The sequence below is a fragment of the Corticium candelabrum genome, chromosome 10, assembly GCF_963422355.1.
Source record: "Corticium candelabrum chromosome 10, ooCorCand1.1, whole genome shotgun sequence".
In the NCBI taxonomy this organism is placed as follows: domain Eukaryota; kingdom Metazoa; phylum Porifera; class Homoscleromorpha; order Homosclerophorida; family Plakinidae; genus Corticium; species Corticium candelabrum.
Genome location: NC_085094.1, coordinates 7,673,216 through 7,692,769, shown reverse-complemented (window position 1 = coordinate 7,692,769; position 19,554 = coordinate 7,673,216). Strand labels below are relative to the sequence as shown.

The following is a 19,554-nucleotide window of genomic DNA, read 5'->3' as shown; positions in this document are numbered from 1 at the left end:
TTGTGTCTGTCTGTCTGACTTGTTGCCTGTCTTTCTATCTGTCTGTCTGTTCGTCAAATAACATTTATTTCAAACATACATCTATAATACAATGCTAGCAAGGTTCGTCTATCTGTCTGTCTGTCTGTCTATCTGTCTGTTTGTTTGTCCACCTGTTCGTCTGTCTGTCCATTCATCTGTCTGCCTGTCTGTTTGTGTGTCTATTTATGTTTGTCTGTTTGTCTGTCTGTCCATTCATCTGTTTGTCTGTCCATTTGTGAGTGACCGTGTCTATTTGTGTGTCTACAGGTTGGTCTGTCCGTCTGCTTGTCAGTTGATAGCTCAACCAATTAATCAATCTGTTTATCTGTCTATTAAATGTATTTCTGAAGTCAGTCAAGCAGTAGTCAATAGAGCAGGCAAGCAATCAGATCGTTCATTCATTCGTTAGTTTGTGTTTGTTCATTCATTCATTTGTTTTTTGTCTGTTTGTTTGTTTGTTTGTTTGTTTGTATGTTTGTACGTATGTTTGTCTGTCTGTTTGCTTGTTTGTATGCATGAATGTTTGTTTGGTTTTTTGCTTGTTTGTTTGTATGTATGTATGTTTGTTTGTTTGTTTGTATGCATGTATGTTTGTTTGCATGTATGTTTGTTTGTTTGTTTGTATGTTTTTGTATGTTTGTTTGTTTGTATGTTTGTTTGTATGTTTGTTTGTTTGCATTTTTATTTGTTTGTATGTTTGTTCATTTGTATGTTTGTTTGTTTGTTTGTTTGTATGTATGTTTGTTGCATGTTCATATGCTTGTTTGTTTGTCTGTATGTCCGTTTGTTCGTTCTGTCCAGTTCTATTCAAACACACTGTCTGTCTGCCTTTCACTCCTATACATGTCTATCTGCTATTACACCAGACAAACACAATACAAATCAAGACACCAAATCAGAAACTCCTACCTGCCACATCAACCTTTACCCTCACTGTTGCACTCGTCCATCCTTGACTATTGCTGGCATTGCACTTGTACACACCATCATCCGCATCAGTGATATTCTTGATCATGAGGTTAGATATCACATCGACTGGCCGTCCATTAAGACGTTGAGTCACGTTGTCCATGTCAATTGAACGACGATTATCGTCAAACTTGAGCTGTTGGGAGTTTCTCAGCCACGTGATCTGTGGTGTAGGAATTCCAGTAGCAGCACATTGCAAGGAGATTTCAGCACCATAATTGACTGTTGTGGGGGCAGTTGGGGCAACGGCAATATGTGGAGCATCTGGAAAAGAATTGTGTTTGTTTGATGTGGAGTAACCAACGGTGCGGCAAACAAGAAACAAACAAACAGACAAACACACAAATAGACAGACAGACAAACACACAGACAGACAGACACATAGACACACAGACAAGACAGACAGACAAACAGATAGACAGATAGATGAACAAACACACACTCACACATAAAACATGTCTTTCTTTCTGTCTGTCTGTCCGTGTGTCTGTCTGTTGGTCTGTTCGTTCATCTGTCTGTCTGTCTGTTTTGTTGTCTTGACACTGGAAGATAAACAGAGAGCAAAGACGGAAACGAAGGAGAACATCTTGAGGGATATACGAAAGGCTACAGAATTATCAAGAGAAGAGTCTGTCACCATCAGCAAGACACTCCACCAACAACTCAAGGATACCACTTGTGGTCACTTACCACCCATTTCTTCCTCACCTGTCAACTATTCTAAAGGACCGTCATCATTTACTCAAACGATCAACTACACTTCAAAAGATCTTCCCGTCATTTCCTAGAGTGTCATATAGAAGACCAAAGAACCTACGAGATATTTTGGTACACTCGGATGTAAACAAACGAACTGTCACACCGGGCAACATCAAATGTCAATTTCAGGGATGTAAGACCTGCTCAATAATAACAACATCTGATACATTCACAAGCAACACAACAAAGAAGACCTACAAAATCAAAGGCTCGTACAACTGTAAAACAAGCAACATGATATACTTGATACAGTGTACAAAGTGTGGCATGCAATATGTCGGAGAGACGGGACAATGCCTCCATCAACGAATGAACAATCACAGAGCAGACGTAACAAGCAAACAACTGGAAGGCAAACCGGTAGGACGACATGACAAACCACAGCACTCTGTAGAGGATATGAAAGTCACCATCATTGACTATCTGGGATTGAAAGACGACCTATCCCGCAAATGCAGAGAATCCGAATGGATCAGGAAACTGGTGACCTTCGACCCATATCAGACATACTTTAGCTTTAGTAAATAGCTGGTTTTGATATCAACATCATCGATACCAATATTAACACCTAGTGTTTGAAATTTTTAATGTAAACCCAGCTTAAGGTTTCTTCGTTTGCTACTGTAGTATACGTGGACGGCTGTTATTGTCTCCTGCTTCTCCTCTCGAGCTCTGCACCGTTCACAAACCCATGCCTGCTTATTTGATGGTCTTTCGCTTAGTACAGATAACAAGTTACAATAAAATGATATGATATCCACTTTGCACCCTACTAGGGCCCCCATTATATGACGAGAAGATTCCCGTGATCGGCTAATTTCAGCTGGTGATTTATCTTCCGCGATGTGCACGAGCAGTAACAGTGGTGTGTCTATCTTTAGTATGAAGTCACCAAACAACTTGCTAGCTAAAAAGTTAGACGGTTTGTTCTACAACGTGATGCTCACCTTTGCATGAAAACACTACCTAGGAAATTCTTCCGGCTCACAAACATAGGTATTTTGCCGCTACCTAAAGCGCAGAACGATAAACTATCCAGCGAGTGTTCACACGTTCCATTTCGTCTCCGTTGAAAGAAATGAGAAGTAATTGAATCCAAAAGTGTGCGGAATTGCCCCGTTGCTGAAATACCCCGGATTACCCTAGCCTGTTCACACTAGCATGGTTACGTAGCCTAACCGAGCCAAACCGAACCGAAGCTCGTCAGCTAACCTTGTTGGCCTGCGTTCACACTGCCCACGGCTGAAAGCGCGATGAGAGTGCGCATTCAAAGAAAGTGGGCGTGTACTCAGCTACCAGTGCATATCCGGGTAGTTCTTGTGATGGATTGTAGCTACTGTCTGTTCCCCGTAAGCGTGAACTCGAAAGTGAGTAATGAAGTAGAGGTCACACCAGGTGTGCTCATTAGAGCACTAAGAGCTGCTCCAGTTGGACAATGTTATCCCAATTATCTTAAATGGTTCCAGTTGCTGATCCGTTGGTCTTACAAGATAATTGGATAATAACCATTGCTCCACCCGTTTGTGTTTGATATACACAAGTACTATCCTTCCGTTTCGTTTCTAGGAAAGGCTTAGATAATTTGATAAACAGAAATGCGAGACCTAGCGGTTTCTAACGATACGAGATCACCGCAAAAGTCCAAAAGACAGCAGAGATATTGATGATTTTCAAAGTTCACACTTATGGGGAATAGACAGTACGTAGGCAAGCTGCGATTGCCCTGTTTTCATTGGCATCTCAGCAGTCAATCGCAGTGAGATGTACAACACCAAAGTCTCAGAGACGATTTTTCAGGCGACCGTTTCTTGGTCGTGTGCTGCGCCGCATGCAGCATACGAGGGGAAAAAATATTGCACTGCGCCACATTGCTTCTCATTACTGGCCTGCTCCTGAAAGGCATGTATGGAGCTACCCCAGGTAATAAGACAAACTAGTAGAACAGATCAGTCAAGCAGAAGTATTTTGATATAAATCCAACGATTATTTGTCTTTCAAGGTCAGATCAACGGTGGGAATTTATTGTACAAGGCACGTTCACTACGAGGGATTCGTTAGAGAACTTCAGAATGACCAAGGAAGCCTTTCTGTATTTATGTGAACAATTAAGACAAGATATTGAACCATAAACTACACATCTGAGAGTATCAATCAGTCTTGAGAAACGAGTAGCCATTATACTGTCTGGTTCCTAACCACAAACTACACATCTGCAAGTATCAATCAGTCTTGAGAAACGAGTAGCCATTGTAATGTCTGGTTCCTTGCGACGACTGTGGAATATCGAACATTATCCCATCTTTTGGTGTTGGGAGATCAACCGTCTGTAGTAGTGTGCAAGCTACTTGCCGAGCTATAGTCCATTCTTTGTTAGCAAGATATATCCAATTTCCTGTAGGCGAGAGATTGCTGGAGGTAGTCAAAGGTTTTTATGAGTCATTAGGCTTTTCACAGTGTGCAGGTGCCATAGATGAATCTCATATTCCAGTTTCACCGCCAGCACTCAATCATACCGACTATTATAATCGAAAGGGCTGGTATTCAGTCATCCTTCAAGGAGTCATTGACCACAGATTTCTGTTTCATGAGATCAACATTGGATGGCCAGGCAGTGTGCATAAGGTCTTGACCAATTCTGCTCTATTTAAGAAGGCAGAGAATGGATCAATATTAACAGAGCATCAAAGAATGATTAACGGCTGCAACATACCAGTTTTTCTTATTGGTAATTCAGCTTACCCACTGAAAAAATGGCTACTTAAACCATTTGCAGACAATGATCGAATAACTGCCCAACAGAGAAACTTCAACTATCAATTTTCAAGAACAAGAATAGTAGTAGAGAAAGCATTTGGTAGAACTAAAGGCTCGATGGCAAACGCTGATTAAGAAGATTGATATGGATATTCGGAATGTCCCAGATGCAGTTGGTACATGTCGTATTCTTCACAACATATGTGAAATACATGGGGATATATATGTTTAATGAGCAGTGGTTGGAAAGTGGTACACACCTTTAGCAACCGGGTGCAGTCTGTGCTCCCAGAGAATCTATAAATGATACGTGTCTGCCAGGACAAGTTTGTGACGAGCTAGTTAGGTATCTATCATAATAGACAGTAATGAGCGGTCTGTCAACTTTAGTTGCCTCCATTTATGCTAGTTATCAACTAAACTACTGCATCTCATACAACAGTCTATAGCAGAAATCATAATTTGTCTTGTTGTAATAAAATATTGTTGGCATCTTCAAACATACTTGAAAAAGACCATGGGGATATTGAGCAGGCTGTTGCTGCCTACACCCTGTCAACAGCTGCATCATGTGCAGTTGAAAAGCTCGTTCCTCCTTCCTTCTTCTGTCCTCAAACTCTCTTTCTTCTCTCACTCGGTCTTCCTCGTACTTGAGCCTCTTTTCTTTCCAATTCTACCAGCAGAGATGAATCAGAGTCTCTCATGTCCATCATTGATACCACTGAGCCCATCACATCTGCCATTGCTGTTGACGTTTGCTCTTGCCTTGACCCTCGCAAGGTCTCTTTACTCCTTTCTTCTCTGTGGTAGCCACAGTCGTCGTGTTTTCTGAATCGATAGTGATAGCTGTCAGCAGTGATGGCATAGTGCAAACTGAGCTGGATCGTCATAGAGTCGAACTTCCTGCACAAGAGCTTTCGTCAAGGTGAATATCAGCATCAGTGGAATCGTAAGAATTGGAACATCGATTGCTTCAGCATGTGTATATTCACTGCCTTCTACTATTGTCTGTGAAAGCCTATCCACAACAACGGAAGGATGAATAGCTGGCTTGTGCCCAAGAATTCTATCCTTCGCCTCAAAAATTTTGCTGGAACGACGTACTCTGCCTGACTCATTATTGTTATCCTTTATTTTGCGATAGTCTCCTCTGAGTTTCTTTACCTTCTCTCGGCATTGCGAACCTGTTCGCTCAGATCCCTCTTCTTCCATTTGACCAGCCAGCTTTGCAAATATTTGCTTGTTACGCTTGCATCCTTCAATTTGGACCTGTATACTTTCCTCACCCCACAAATGAATGAGGTAGGGCGTTTCGCTTTCAGACCATGCCATCTTGCAATTGAGACAGAGCATGCACCAAGTCCAACATGATTTGGTTTGCGTTCACACTGGACTACCAAACTAAGCTGAATCGAACCGAACCGTGGTGGCACGGTAGCTTGAGGTGAGCCAGCTCAACAGCTTTAGTTTGGTTCGGTTCGGTTCGGCCGGCGTTCACACTGCGAAGTGAAGCCAAAAAACACTGTGGCGCACCATGCTGGCACAGTTACAAACGCTAGTGTGAACGGGCTAATAATATCAGAGGAATTTCTGAGAGTATTGGAGTGAATGTTGAAGAAGGCGATATAGAGTTTGTTGGAACTAAGACACCGACTGTAAGAGTTGGGAATGATTCTGTGGTCCATAAGTTTGTACTAGTCAAGAAGTCTGTGTACGCTGTTTGCTGGAAAGTGATATTCTGTTGCAGATGGATACTGTTTTGGGTTACGGTAAGCTAGAGTGTTGTTGCACTTGGCGAGGATGCTTCTGTTTGCCTACCTATTCAAAGTGTGTTAACTGGCTGGCCTTGTCAGGAGAATAGAGTAAGAAATCTGTCAGAACAAACATGTGGATTAGCATCGGTCACAGTTACTGACAGATCAGTTACTGCTGAGGAGGGGTCTATCCATGAATCTAATTTGAAGTTGACCCTTGGAAAGCAAGTGACCATGTGACTGTGTCTGATGGACTTCAGGATCCACAAAGGCAACAGCTGCCACATGGAAACAGTTGCCACAGCTGATTCGATGAGTAAGGTAATGTATTTGGTCAGGCCCTATGGACATTGGTCAGCGAACGTGGCTTGTCATCGACTTGACACTGGAGATAGTTTGCCTATAAATTTGCCACCGTACAGGACATCACCTGGTACACCAAAAGAAATTCAGTGTCAGGTTAACCCAATACAGGGGTTAAATGAAAAGTTGAGTTTGCTATAGAGCGCCGACTATGCCATAGATCAGGTGTAGTTTGCTACCTTGTTGAGTTAAGTTCTTATCCTCACCGTGTTGAGGTGGTTTGGTTTAATGAGTTGTAAACGCATGTCTTGGACAGGGAAGTCATACTTCTTTACTAATTCCTGGCAGCTGTCTCCGCAGATGCAGCTGTTTACCAACATGGCAGAGTAAAATGGCATTAGGGCCTTCTGGAATGGATAATGGCTGTGCAGGTGCTGACTGGAGCAACACCAGTAAAAGTCGTTTTCTATTGCGTAGAAAGACCTGTATGCTACTGTTATCGCAGCAGCTACTTGGGGGTTCTAAATGGAGCGGAATATGCTTAGTTTACCACTGTGACAACCATGCAGTAGTCGATATTTGGCAAAAAAAGAAAACAAAAGACAAACTCCTCATGCAGATTGTACGTTTAGTGGACTTAATAGCAGCTAAAAGAAACTTTACTGCCCCAGTCTCGCATATTCATGGTGGTAGCGAGGCTCAATACATTGGCTGATGCATTGTCTCGTGAACAGATGGAGAGGTTCAATATCCTAACCACGCTGCCAGATCGAAAACCGACACCACTACCAACCAATTGGGAATCACTCTGGACCACTACATTTGATGATTTTAACATGCAGCAGTAGCCCCGTCAATGTGGGCAGCCTACACTACCGGTATAAAACAATTTAACAACTTTTGCCAACGGCTGGTCATACCTTTCTTTCATGCTGGCCGACTTCAGTGACAACACTGTTGAGATTCGCAGCACTTGGCACAAGAGCAGTCAGAGCGGAGACTATCAAGGTGTATTCGTTTGTGGTGCATCACTTTCACATTCAGGCAGGTTACGCCGACCCACTCCAAATGACACCTCGTTGGCAGTTGGTTCTTCATGGTATACTAAAATTACAAAAGGATTCTCGCAAGAAACCACTTCGGTGCCCAATCACATTGCCAGTTCTCAGGAGTTTGAAGACGTTACTATGTCTATGGCCTCAGCTGTGCCAAAGAGATACGCTAACGTATTGGGCAGCATTCACAACAGCTTTCTTCAGTTTCGTGTGTGTCTCAGAATTTACAGAAGCAAATGACACGTCGTTCGATGAGCGGACACTCTGTGAAAAAGTCAGTTAAGGAAGACATGGCGGTGCTCCACGTACAGATGTCCAAGTCAGAAGCATTAATGGCCTTCACGGTGGTTCTTGTGTGCCTCGTGCATGCTCTTAATTAAGCAATATTTGTCAGTCTGGTGGATGGACATTGGCCTCTCACTCTTCTGCTTCCAGTCAGAAGCATTCTTGTAGAGAGACAGACTTTCATCTCAACTGCGATCATTACTGGATAATGTGGGTACGGATTCGAGGCGCGTTTCTTTATTCTCTTTTGAATCTTCTGAAGAGACAAAAGAGATTCTGCTTCGTTTCTTTATTTTCGGTGGAGGTGTCAGAAGAGTGGCAGGACGTGTCGGAAAACTCTTACACCTCTTCCAGGAAAGGAGCAGAAGAGCTGGAAGAGAGGTAGTCAAGAAGTGACAAAATAAACTCTTCTGTCTTTCTTTTCGTTGTCGTTTAGTTAGCGCGTGCGTAACAACTTCTTCAAGCTCTACAGATGACAAAAATCTCATTTCATCAGCAGAAAGCAGCTACATTACTTTTGCTACATCTCATGCCAGTCTGAAACAAAAATCATCCATTGATGAAGAATTAACACGAGCACATGCTCAACATCTTTTCATTGTTTCTTTATTCAAACCTCTTCCGTCTCTACCAGCTCTTCCGGAAAAGATGGAAGACTCTCTCAGAAGAGGCAGAAAAAATAAAGAAACAAGCTCAAATACCTCCCACAGTTTCGCATTGGGGCAGCTTCCAGTGCAGCAGCTGCTGGACTACCAGAGCATTTGATCCAAAGGATGGGCCGTTGGACCTCTGACTGCTTCAAGATATATTCGTATGTGAGAACGAATATACAAGTGTTGCGGTCTGCAGTGCGTTGCATGAGCGAGTGGACATAGTGAAAATAAATCGGCAATTGTGTTGCATTTGGTTCATGTCTCTATCTTGCTCGGTGCCTCGACAGATTGACGCACGCAGATGCTTGGATGTTTAAAGGCAGCCCCACCGAGGCCGCAGAGCAAGCGGCAGCCCGACAGGGTATGGGTGTACCCTTGACACCAGATGGTATTTCTGGAAACGAGACACTTGTTAGCTGCCAGGCAACAGTGGGTTGTTTGTGCTGTCAGGTGACAGTGGCAGGCTGCTGTCCTGCGTGCCCACCGTTGGGTGGTGTTTGTCAGAGATCAGCCTTGGTAACCAGAAGCTGTAAGATCGATGCTCAATTTCCTTTGCTCTCTTATAACTGGCGCTCCAGATAGCACTACACATAATCACAAGGAATCCAACAAAAAACCTGCAAGATATTGGCGTTTTGTTTGGTTTTCTTACGACATGGCTAATTATAACCACAAAGCTTGAAACTCCAAACCACCTCGAACCTACGTCTTCTGCTGTCCATTTTGCTAGCAAAAGCACTGTCAGCACTCGGCAGCGAGTGCGATCGGCGGGAAATGGCGTCGTCGGGAGAGAAGTCAGGAAGACGACCACAGACTCACTTTCGACGGGAATGAATTCGGCGAGCGCGAGCCAAATTCGGCCGAGATCGGACTCGCCTTCTTTGAGAAACTCTCCAACAGACGGACACACAGACATACAGACATACAGACAGACACCTCTCTTTTATATATATAGATACATTCAACTTACCATCCTCCTGTGTCTGCTCACATACAGGGTTACTGTAAGGACCATAAGCATTTTGGCCAGAAGGTGGTACATAGTGAGATCGTGCTGCTACTTTGAAGCAGTAAAAAGTGTACTTGTTGAGTTGTGCAACTTTTGCAGATAATTCAGTTCTTGTTAAGTTGCCTATGGTGCTATTACCGCCGCTGGCTTGAATGTAATACTGGATGCGATAACCAGTGATTCTTCCATTTCGACGATCCAATTCAGGTTGATTCCATGTCAAATCAATTGATGTTGAACTTGAAGAATTAGCTTGCACATTAGTAGGAGGGCCATCAGGAACTAATCAAACAAAATAACATGAAACGCGTTGGTACATGTGCCTTTAGAGAATGGCAGAATACGTCTACAAACCTTCAGGATTTGTTTCAGCATTAACAGGTAGAGAAAAATCGCCAGTAATATGGGTAGTAGGATGAAATACAACTGCTCGAACTTGGACTGAATATTTTGTGTATTCCTCCAGGTTAGTAACCACATAGATTAGGTTTATATTACCAGCATGACTTAAAGTTGCACTTGAATTTCCTTCCATAGTTCGATAATACTGCACTTCATAATCACTAATGATACCATTAGGAAATGCTGGAACAACCCAAGTCACATTAATGGCAGTCGAATTTATAACAGTAAGGTTGACACTTCTTGGAGAACTTGGCTCTAAACACAACTCACATCAGCACTTTATACCAGTGTTATGCAAGTGTGCTTACCAGAAGCTGGTGTCATCACAGGAATTCTAGACATAGAGCCAAGAGGACTTGACCCATTTTCATTCCTTGCTTGAACTGCAAATGTGTATTGTCTATGAGGTTGTAAACCAGTTGCCACTACTGACTTTTGGATTGATGTTACAGTTCGGTCACCAAATGTAACAATATAGTTGTCAACAACCGGATTTATGTCTTGCCATGAAAGAGTAACTTGTCGAGACTGAAGACCAATCACTGTTATATTGAAAACCTGGCTTTGAGGAGCAAGTACTGCAAATAAATGATAGTATTAAGTTTCAGCAACACGTGTCACAACCAATGGTCATAAACCAACTTACATGTACATGAAACGCCATCCCCTGAATAGCCAGTAAAACATGCACAACTAAATGACCCATTTGTGTTTGTACACGTAGATTTATTGTGGCAGTTGTTTACTCCAGAAACACACTCATCGATGTCTGTAGCACATTCAATTACATAAAAATATGGTCCACACAACCACAAATGTAACTATTACCTGTTTCACACTGTGAAGATTTCCAACCGGTTGCACACTGACAACTATACATGTTAACACCATCAGTACAATTACCTCCATTTTGACATGGAGATGATGCACATTCATCTATATTGGTTTCACAATTGACTCCAGTATATCCATCCACACAGTTGCAAGCATACATGTTAACACCATCAGTACAAGTACCAATGTTTTGACATGGAGATGATGCACATTCATCCTGATTCGTCAAAAACAAAATTCTATCACTGAAAGGGCCTGGAGCAATAGTTACAGCACGCACTCGAGCTTCATACCATGAAAATTTCTCCAGTTTAGAATCTATAAACAGCTCCTCCATCTCGGATGACATTTGAACTACAATGGCATTGGTGCCTGCTACAAAGATTTCAACATCATAACGTTTAATGATTCCATTTGGTGTAGATGGTTCTTTCCACATCAGTGTTACACTGACGTTTGCTCTATTAGCAGTCGTCTTATTAGTGACATGAACATTTCGTGGAGCATCACCTGGACCTGTGACATCCAAACTAGAAAATTAACTGACTCAGAACAAAAACATGACACACACTCACTGGTTTGCTCAGTAGTGTTTTGAGCAGTAGCTAAAGGTCCAGATCCAATACGAGTGTATGCTGCAACAGTGAAGTTGTACTGTGTGAATGGATCAAGACCAGTAGCGAAAAATTCAGTATTCTCGAATCCTCTTTCTTGTTTGAAAAACCCCTTTCTGTTGGTATAGTTCAAATAATACCCTCTAATGATTCCATTTTGTTCACTTATGGGTGGAGGATCCCACATTACATAAATAGCTGAGAAATTAAGGACTTTAGTCAAGACGTTCTGTGGTGTCCCACTTGGTGCTACGACAATAGATTACTCTAGTACATGACAAATAACACATGAAACAAATTTACCATCTTCTAAGGTCTGATTGTACACCGGAGGAGAAAATGATCCAAGGCCTGCACGTGTAGATCCTGCTACTTGAACATAGTAACCAGTGTATTCCTCAAGGTTCTCAAAAGTCCGACTTGTCTCCTCTGGACCAGTAGTTACATAACTCTCAGCAACATCACCAGTCTGGTTGTTTGTAATATTTACGGTGTAGGTGCTAATAATTCCATTTCGATCATTACTATTCAGAATAGGACCCCAGCTGACACTCACACTTCTTGATGACAAAACACGTGTCATTACATCAGATGGACTGGCAACAGGAGCTACAGAACAATATCCAAATAAAGTAAAAATGAAAACTACATAGCGACATTGTACATATCAAAATTGTTACCAGCTTCACGCGTTTCAATGACTGCAACTGAAGAATTGCCAATTCCTACACTTGTAAACGCTGCAACTGAAACTGAATAGTTAGTGTACTCATTCAGACCTCCTTGAGTAAAATTCCGTTCTGTGACATTTGCTATTGCGATGAGTTCATTAGTATTGACTGCAACAACTGTTACTCTGTAGCCTAATATAACTCCATTTTGATCATCTTGGCTTAACTCCTCCCACCTAATTGTCAAACTCTTTGCTGTTTCTGTGGTTGACACTATAGATGGACCTATTCGTGGAGCTAAATACGCAATCATTCTCTTAGTTAACGATAAAACAAAAATAATCAAACACAGTAACTATACTTGATTGTAGTGTGGTAAATACTTCAGTACGTAATATTCCAATGCCTTTGGAAGTACTTGCTTGTACCTCTGCTGTATAAAAAGTGTTTTCATTTAATCCAGTAGCAATGTAGATGCGTTGCCCTGGTGTGAATGTCTGGTTTTTTTCTATTGTGCAACATCCCACACGTATGACCAAATAATAACTCACAACGATTCCATTAGGTTGATTAGGTTGACTCCAACTAATAGCAGCAGACACTGCAGTGATGTTGTCAACTCCCAAAAAAGCAACCTGCCCAGGAACTGCAAACAGAAAATCAAACTCTGATAACTACACTGTTGATATCAAACAGTTCCCAAACCTGACTCATCTGTCTGTTCTTGAGTAACAACACTTCGATTACCTTCACCAGCACCCGTAGTAGCAGTCACTTGGACTGCATAAACTGTAAATGGATGAAGCTGAAGAATTAAGAACGACAACACATTTCCCTGTGTCTTGTTGTTCATCTCAGTACTGTTGGTGATGTTCAGATTGCGATAATAGACTGTATAGTGTTGAATGATTCCATTCTTCATAGCAGGCATCTGCCATGTCACGTTAATGCTCTCAGCAGATGTTTGCATTGCTATGACATTCAGAGGTGGTCCGGGTACTGCAACAGGAAAACAGTTAATAAAACAACAATCCTAAAGTGTGCTAGTACATATAGGTGCACGAATATGAGCAATACAGTGTCTACTACTCTACAACTGTTACAAAACAGACAGAACCAAACTCTATTACCATGCACCTTGTAAACTTCAGTTGTTCTAAGTGATTAGTACTTCTAAATTACACTTGCTTTGTGAGAAATTATAGCTGTTTCTGATACAACAAAACCACATGTACAAGTGTGTTACTGTACAACACAAGTGTGCATGTACAACGCATGCACACATGCACACACACATGCACAAACATATGCATACACGCACATACACAATAATATATTATAACAACAACAACAACACATTCCTATAATGTACCACACAAGTAACTGCTAGCCCTTACTGTCTTCTCTCGTTCGTTTACATATCTCCATGCTAAATGGACCCCACTGTCCATTTGGTCCACTGATGCTTGTTCTTGCAGACACTTGAAAGCAGTAGTCCGTAAAAAACTTCAAGTTTTCTACCATCTTCATCGTGTTGGTGATTTCAGAAGTATTAAATCGCATTTGGCTGTCCATTTTTTCACGATACTGAATAAGGTATCCTTTAATGATACCATTTCGAAGATCTTCTCTTGGCTGTTGCCAAGATACGCTCACAGCAGTCGAACTTACAGCTGTTGCAACCACCTCCAATGGAGGTCCATCAGGCACTATCATAACATAACAACAGCTAGTACATAAATTCACAGCACTCAACACTATCAGACATGTCTATAGTACACAGTCACTCAATCACCAATTGGTTATAATAGCAAGTGCACAAAAACTATGTAGCAGTTTCTACAAACTAAATACACAGTGAACTCTTTCTGTATAAGGTATAATAAATTCCATATATAATAAATAACAACTTCTAAAAAATCAGATACACACGGTAACTGCATATTTTTATATTTCCAATCATGCTCACTGCTTTAGTCATGTAGCCCTTAAAGCAGCACAATACCAACCAGTCTAAAAGCTATGCCCTAAAGCATTGCAAACCAAAAAACCCATAAAAGTTCATTTTAAGTGACAGGTTTGACTCCCATATAGTATTATACATTCAACTTACCATCCTCCTGTGTCTGCTCACATACAGGGTTACTGTAAGGACCATAAGCATTTTGGCCAGAAGGTGGTTCATAGTGAGATCGTGCTGCTACTTTGAAGCAGTAAAAAGTGTACTTGTTGAGTTGTGGAACTGTTGCAGATGATTCAGTTTTTGTTAAGTTGTCTATGGTGCTATTACTGCCGCTAGCTTGAATGTAATACTGGATGCGATAACCAGTGATTCTTCCATTTCGACGATCCAATTCAGGTTGATTCCATGTCAAATTAATTGATGTTGAACTTGAAGAAATAGCTTGCACTTTAGTAGGAGGGCCATCTGGAACTAAACAAACAAAATAACATGAAACGCGTTGGTACATGTATGTGCCTTTAGAGAATGGCAGAATACGTCTACAAACCTTCAGGATTTGTTTCAGCATTAACAGGTAGAGAAAAATCGCCAGTAATACGGGTAGTAGGATGAAATACAACTACTCGAACTTGGACTGAATAGTTTGTGTATTCCTCCAGGTTAGTAACCACATAGATTAGGTTTATATTACCAGCATGATTTAAAGTTGCACTTGAATTTCCTTCCATAGTTCGATAATACTGCACTTCATAATCAATAATGATACCATTGGGAAATGCTGGAACAGCCCAAGTCACATTAATGGCAGTCGAATTTATAACAGTAAGGTTGACACTTCTTGGAGAACTTGGCTCTAAACACAACTCACATCAGCACTTTATACCAGTGTTATGCAAGTGTGCTTACCAGAAGCTGGTGTCATCACAGGAATGCTAGAGCCAAGAGGACTTGACCCATTTTCATTCCTTGCTTGAACTGTAAATGTGTATTGTGTATGAGGTTGTAAACCAGTTACCACTACTGACTTTTGGATTGATGCTACAGTTCGGTCACCAAATGTAACAATATAGTTGTCCACAACCGGATTTGTGTCTTGCCATGAAAGAGTAACTTGTCGAGATTGAAGACCAATCACTGTTACATTGAAAACTGGGCTTTGAGGAGCAAGTACTGTAATTAAAATGATAGTATTAAGTTTCAGCAACACGTGTGACAACCAATGGTCATAAACCAACTTACATGTACACGAAATGCCATCCCCTGAATAGCCAGTAAAACATGCACAACTAAATGACCCATTCGTATTTGTACACGTAGATCTATTGTGGCAGTTGTTTACTCCAGAAACGCACTCATCAATGTCTGTAGCACATTCAATTACATAAAAATATGGTCCACACAAACCACAAATGTAACTATTACCTGTTACACACTGTGAAGATTTCCAACCGGTTGCACACTGACAACTATACATGTTAACACCATCAGTACAATTACCTCCATTTTGACATGGAGATGATGCACATTCATCTATATTGGTTTCACAATTGTCTCCATCATAGCCAGCCACACACTTGCAACTATACATGTTGACATCGTCAGTACAAGTACCTCCATTTTGACATGGAGATGATGCACATTCATCTATATTGGTTTCACAATTGTCTCCATCATAGCCAGCCACACACTTGCAACTATACATGTTGACATCGTCAGTACAAGTACCTCCATTTTGACATGGAGATGATGCACATTCATCTATATTGGTTTCACAATTGACTCCAGTATATCTATCCACACAGTTGCAAGCATACATGTTAACATCATCAGTACAAGTACCACCGTTTTGACATGGAGATGATGCACATTCATCTATATTGGTTTCACAATTGACTCCAGTATATCCATCCACACAGTTGCAAGCATACATGTTAACACCATCAGTACAAGTACCAATGTTTTGACATGGAGATGATGCACATTCATCCTGATCCGTCAAAAACAAAATTCTATCACTGAAAGGGCCTGGAGCAATAGTTACAGCACGCACTCGAGCTTCATACCATGAAAATTTCTCCAGTTTAGAATCTATAAACAGCTCCTCCATCTCGGATGACATTCGAACTACAATGGCATTAGTGCCTGCTACAAAGATTTCAACATCATAACGTTTAATGATTCCATTTGGTGTAGATGGTTCTTTCCACATCAGTGTTACACTGACGTTTGCTCTATTAGCAGTCGTCTTATTAGTGACATGAACATTTCGTGGAGCATCACCTGGACCTGTGACATCCAAACTAGAAAATTAACTGACTCAGAACAAAAACATGACACACACTCACTGGTTTGCTCAGTAGTGTTTTGAGCAGTAGCTAAAGGTCCAGATCCAATACGAGTGTATGCTGCAACAGTGAAGTTGTACTGTGTGAATGGATCAAGACCAGTAGCGAAAAATTCAGTATTCTTGAATCCTCTTTCTTGTTTGAAAAACCCCTTTCTGTTGGTATAGTTCAAATAATACCCTCTAATGATTCCATTTTGTTCACTTATGGGTGGAGGATCCCACATTACATAAATAGCTGAGAAATTAAGGACTTTAGTCAAGACGCTCTGTGGTGTCCCACTTGGTGCTACGACAATAGATTACTCTAGTACATGACAAATAACACATGAAACAAATTTACCATCTTCTAAGGTTTGATTGTACACCGGAGGAGAAAATGGTCCAAGGCCTGCACGTGTAGATCCTGCTACTTGAACATAGTAACCAGTGTATTCCTCAAGGTTCTCAAAAGTCCGACTTGTCTCCTCTGGACCAGTAGTTACATAACTCTCAGCAACATCACCAGTCTGGTTGTTTGTAATATTTACGGTGTAGGTGCTAATAATTCCATTTCGATCATTACTATTCAGAATAGGACCCCAGCTGACACTCACACTTCTTGATGACAAAACACGTGTCATTACATCAGATGGACTGGCAACAGGAGCTACAGAACAATATCCAAATAAAGTAAAAATGAAAACTACATAGCGACATTGTACATATCAAAATTGTTACCAGCTTCACGCGTTTCAATGACTGCAACTGAAGAATTGCCAATTCCTACACTTGTAAACGCTGCAACTGAAACTGAATAGTTAGTGTACTCATTCAGACCTCCTTGAGTAAAATTCCGTTCTGTGACATTTGCTATTGCGATGAGTTCATTAGTATTGACTGCAACAACTGTTACTCTGTAGCCTAATATAACTCCATTTTGATCATCTTGGCTTAACTCCTCCCACCTAATTGTCAAACTCTTTGCTGTTTCTGTGGTTGACACTATAGATGGACCTATTCGTGGAGCTAAATACGCAATCATTCTCTTAGTTAACGATAAAACAAAAATAATCAAACACAGTAACTATACTTGATTGTAGTGTGATAAATAGTTCAGTACGTAATATTCCAATGCCTTTGGAAGTACTTGCTTGTACCTCTGCTGTATAAAGAGTGTGTTCATTTAATCCAGTAGCAATGTAGATGCGTTGCCCTGGTGTGAATGTCTGGTTTTTTTCTATTGTGCAACATCCCACACGTATGACCAAATAATAACTCACAACGATTCCATTAGGTTGATTAGGTTGACTCCAACTAATAGCAGCAGACACTGCAGTGATGTTGTCAACTCCCAAAAAAGCAACCTGCCCAGGAACTGCAAACAGAAAATCAAACTCTGATAACTACACTGTTGATATCAAACAGTTCCCAAACCTGACTCATCTGTCTGTTCTTGAGTAACAACACTACGATTACCTTCACCAGCACCCGTAGTAGCAGTCACTTGGACTGCATAAACTGTAAATGGATGAAGCTGAAGAATTAAGAACGACAACACATTTCCCTGTGTCTTGTTGTTCATCTCAGTACTGTTGGTGATGTTCAGATTGCGATAATAGACTGTATAGTGTTGAATGATTCCATTCTTCATAGCAGGCATCTGCCATGTCACGTTAATGCTCTCAGCAGATGTTTGCATTGCTATGACATTCAGAGGTGGTCCGGGTACTGCAACAGGAAAACAGTTAATAAAACAACAATCCTAAAGTGTGCTAGTACATATAGGTGCACGAATATGAGCAATACAGTGTCTACTACTCTACAACTGTTACAAAACAGACAGAACCAAACTCTATTACCATGCACCTTGTAAACTTCAGTTGTTCTAAGTGATTAGTACTTCTAAATTACACTTGCTTTGTGAGAAATTATAGCTGTTTCTGATACAACAAAACCACATGTACAAGTGTGTTACTGTACAACACAAGTGTGCATGTACAACGCATGCACACATGCACACACACATGCACAAACATATGCATACACGCACATACACAATAATATATTATAACAACAACAACAACACATTCCTATAATGTACCACACAAGTAACTGCTAGCCCTTACTGTCTTCTCTCGTTCGTTTACATATCTCCATGCTAAATGGACCCCACTGTCCATTTGGTCCACTGATGCTTGTTCTTGCAGACACTTGAAAGCAGTAGTCCGTAAAAAACTTCAAGTTTTCTACCATCTTCATCGTGTTGGTGATTTCAGAAGTATTAAATCGCATTTGGCTGTCCATTTTTTCACGATACTGAATAAGATATCCTTTAATGATACCATTTCGAAGATCTTCTCTTGGCTGTTGCCAAGATACGCTCACAGCAGTCGAACTTACAGCTGTTGCAACCACCTCCAATGGAGGTCCATCAGGCACTATCATAACATAACAACAGCTAGTACATAAATTCACAGCACTCAACACTATCAGACATGTCTATAGTACACAGTCACTCAATCACCAATTGGTTATAATAGCAAGTGCACAAAAACTATGTAGCAGTTTCTACAAACTAAATACACAGTAAACTCTTTCTGTATAAGGTATAATAAATTCCATATATAATAAATAACAACTTCTAAAAAATCAGATACACACGGTAACTGCATATTTTTATATTTCCAATCATGCTCACTGCTTTAGTCATGTAGCCCTTAAAGCAGCACAATACCAACCAGTCTAAAAGCTATGCCCTAAAGCATTGCAAACCAAAAAACCCATAAAAGTTCATTTTAAGTGACAGGTTTGACTCCCATATAGTATTATACATTCAACTTACCATCCTCCGGTGTCTGCTCACATACAGGGTTACTGTCAGGACCATAAGCATTTTGGCCAGAAGGTGGTTCATAGTGAGATCGTGCTGCTACTTTGAAGCAGTAAAAAGTGTACTTGTTGAGTTGTGCAACTGTTGCAGATGATTCAGTTTTTGTTAAGTTGTCTATGGTGCTATTACTGCCACTAGCTTGAATGTAATACTGGATGCGATAACCAGTGATTCTTCCATTTCGACGATCCAATTCAGGTTGATTCCATGTCAAATTAATTGATGTTGAACTTGAAGAAATAGCTTGCACATTAGTAGGAGGGCCATCTGGAACTAAACAAACAAAATA

At 40.9% G+C, this 19,554-nt stretch overlaps 2 protein-coding genes across 2 annotated transcripts in view; one reads left to right on the top strand and one right to left on the bottom strand.

The window, feature by feature from the left end:
• The window catches only part of LOC134185403 (uncharacterized), a 19,964-nt gene extending 18,277 nt beyond the window's left edge, over positions 1-1,687 (bottom strand). Inside the window, exons 1-2 of the mRNA XM_062653183.1 lie at positions 1,681-1,687; positions 931-1,254 (exon numbers count right to left, since the gene is read on the bottom strand). Coding sequence (XP_062509167.1) covers positions 931-1,254; positions 1,681-1,687 — 331 coding nt within the window. The remainder of the gene's footprint in view (positions 1-930; positions 1,255-1,680) is intronic.
• Positions 1,688-1,983: 296 nt separating this feature from the next.
• Positions 1,984-4,638, top strand: LOC134185402 (uncharacterized). The gene is made up of 2 exons (XM_062653182.1): positions 1,984-2,232; positions 4,204-4,638. Exons 1-2 carry the CDS (start codon positions 1,984-1,986, stop codon positions 4,636-4,638), a joined length of 684 nt encoding a protein of 227 aa, XP_062509166.1.
• The last annotated feature ends 14,916 nt before the right edge of the window (positions 4,639-19,554 follow it).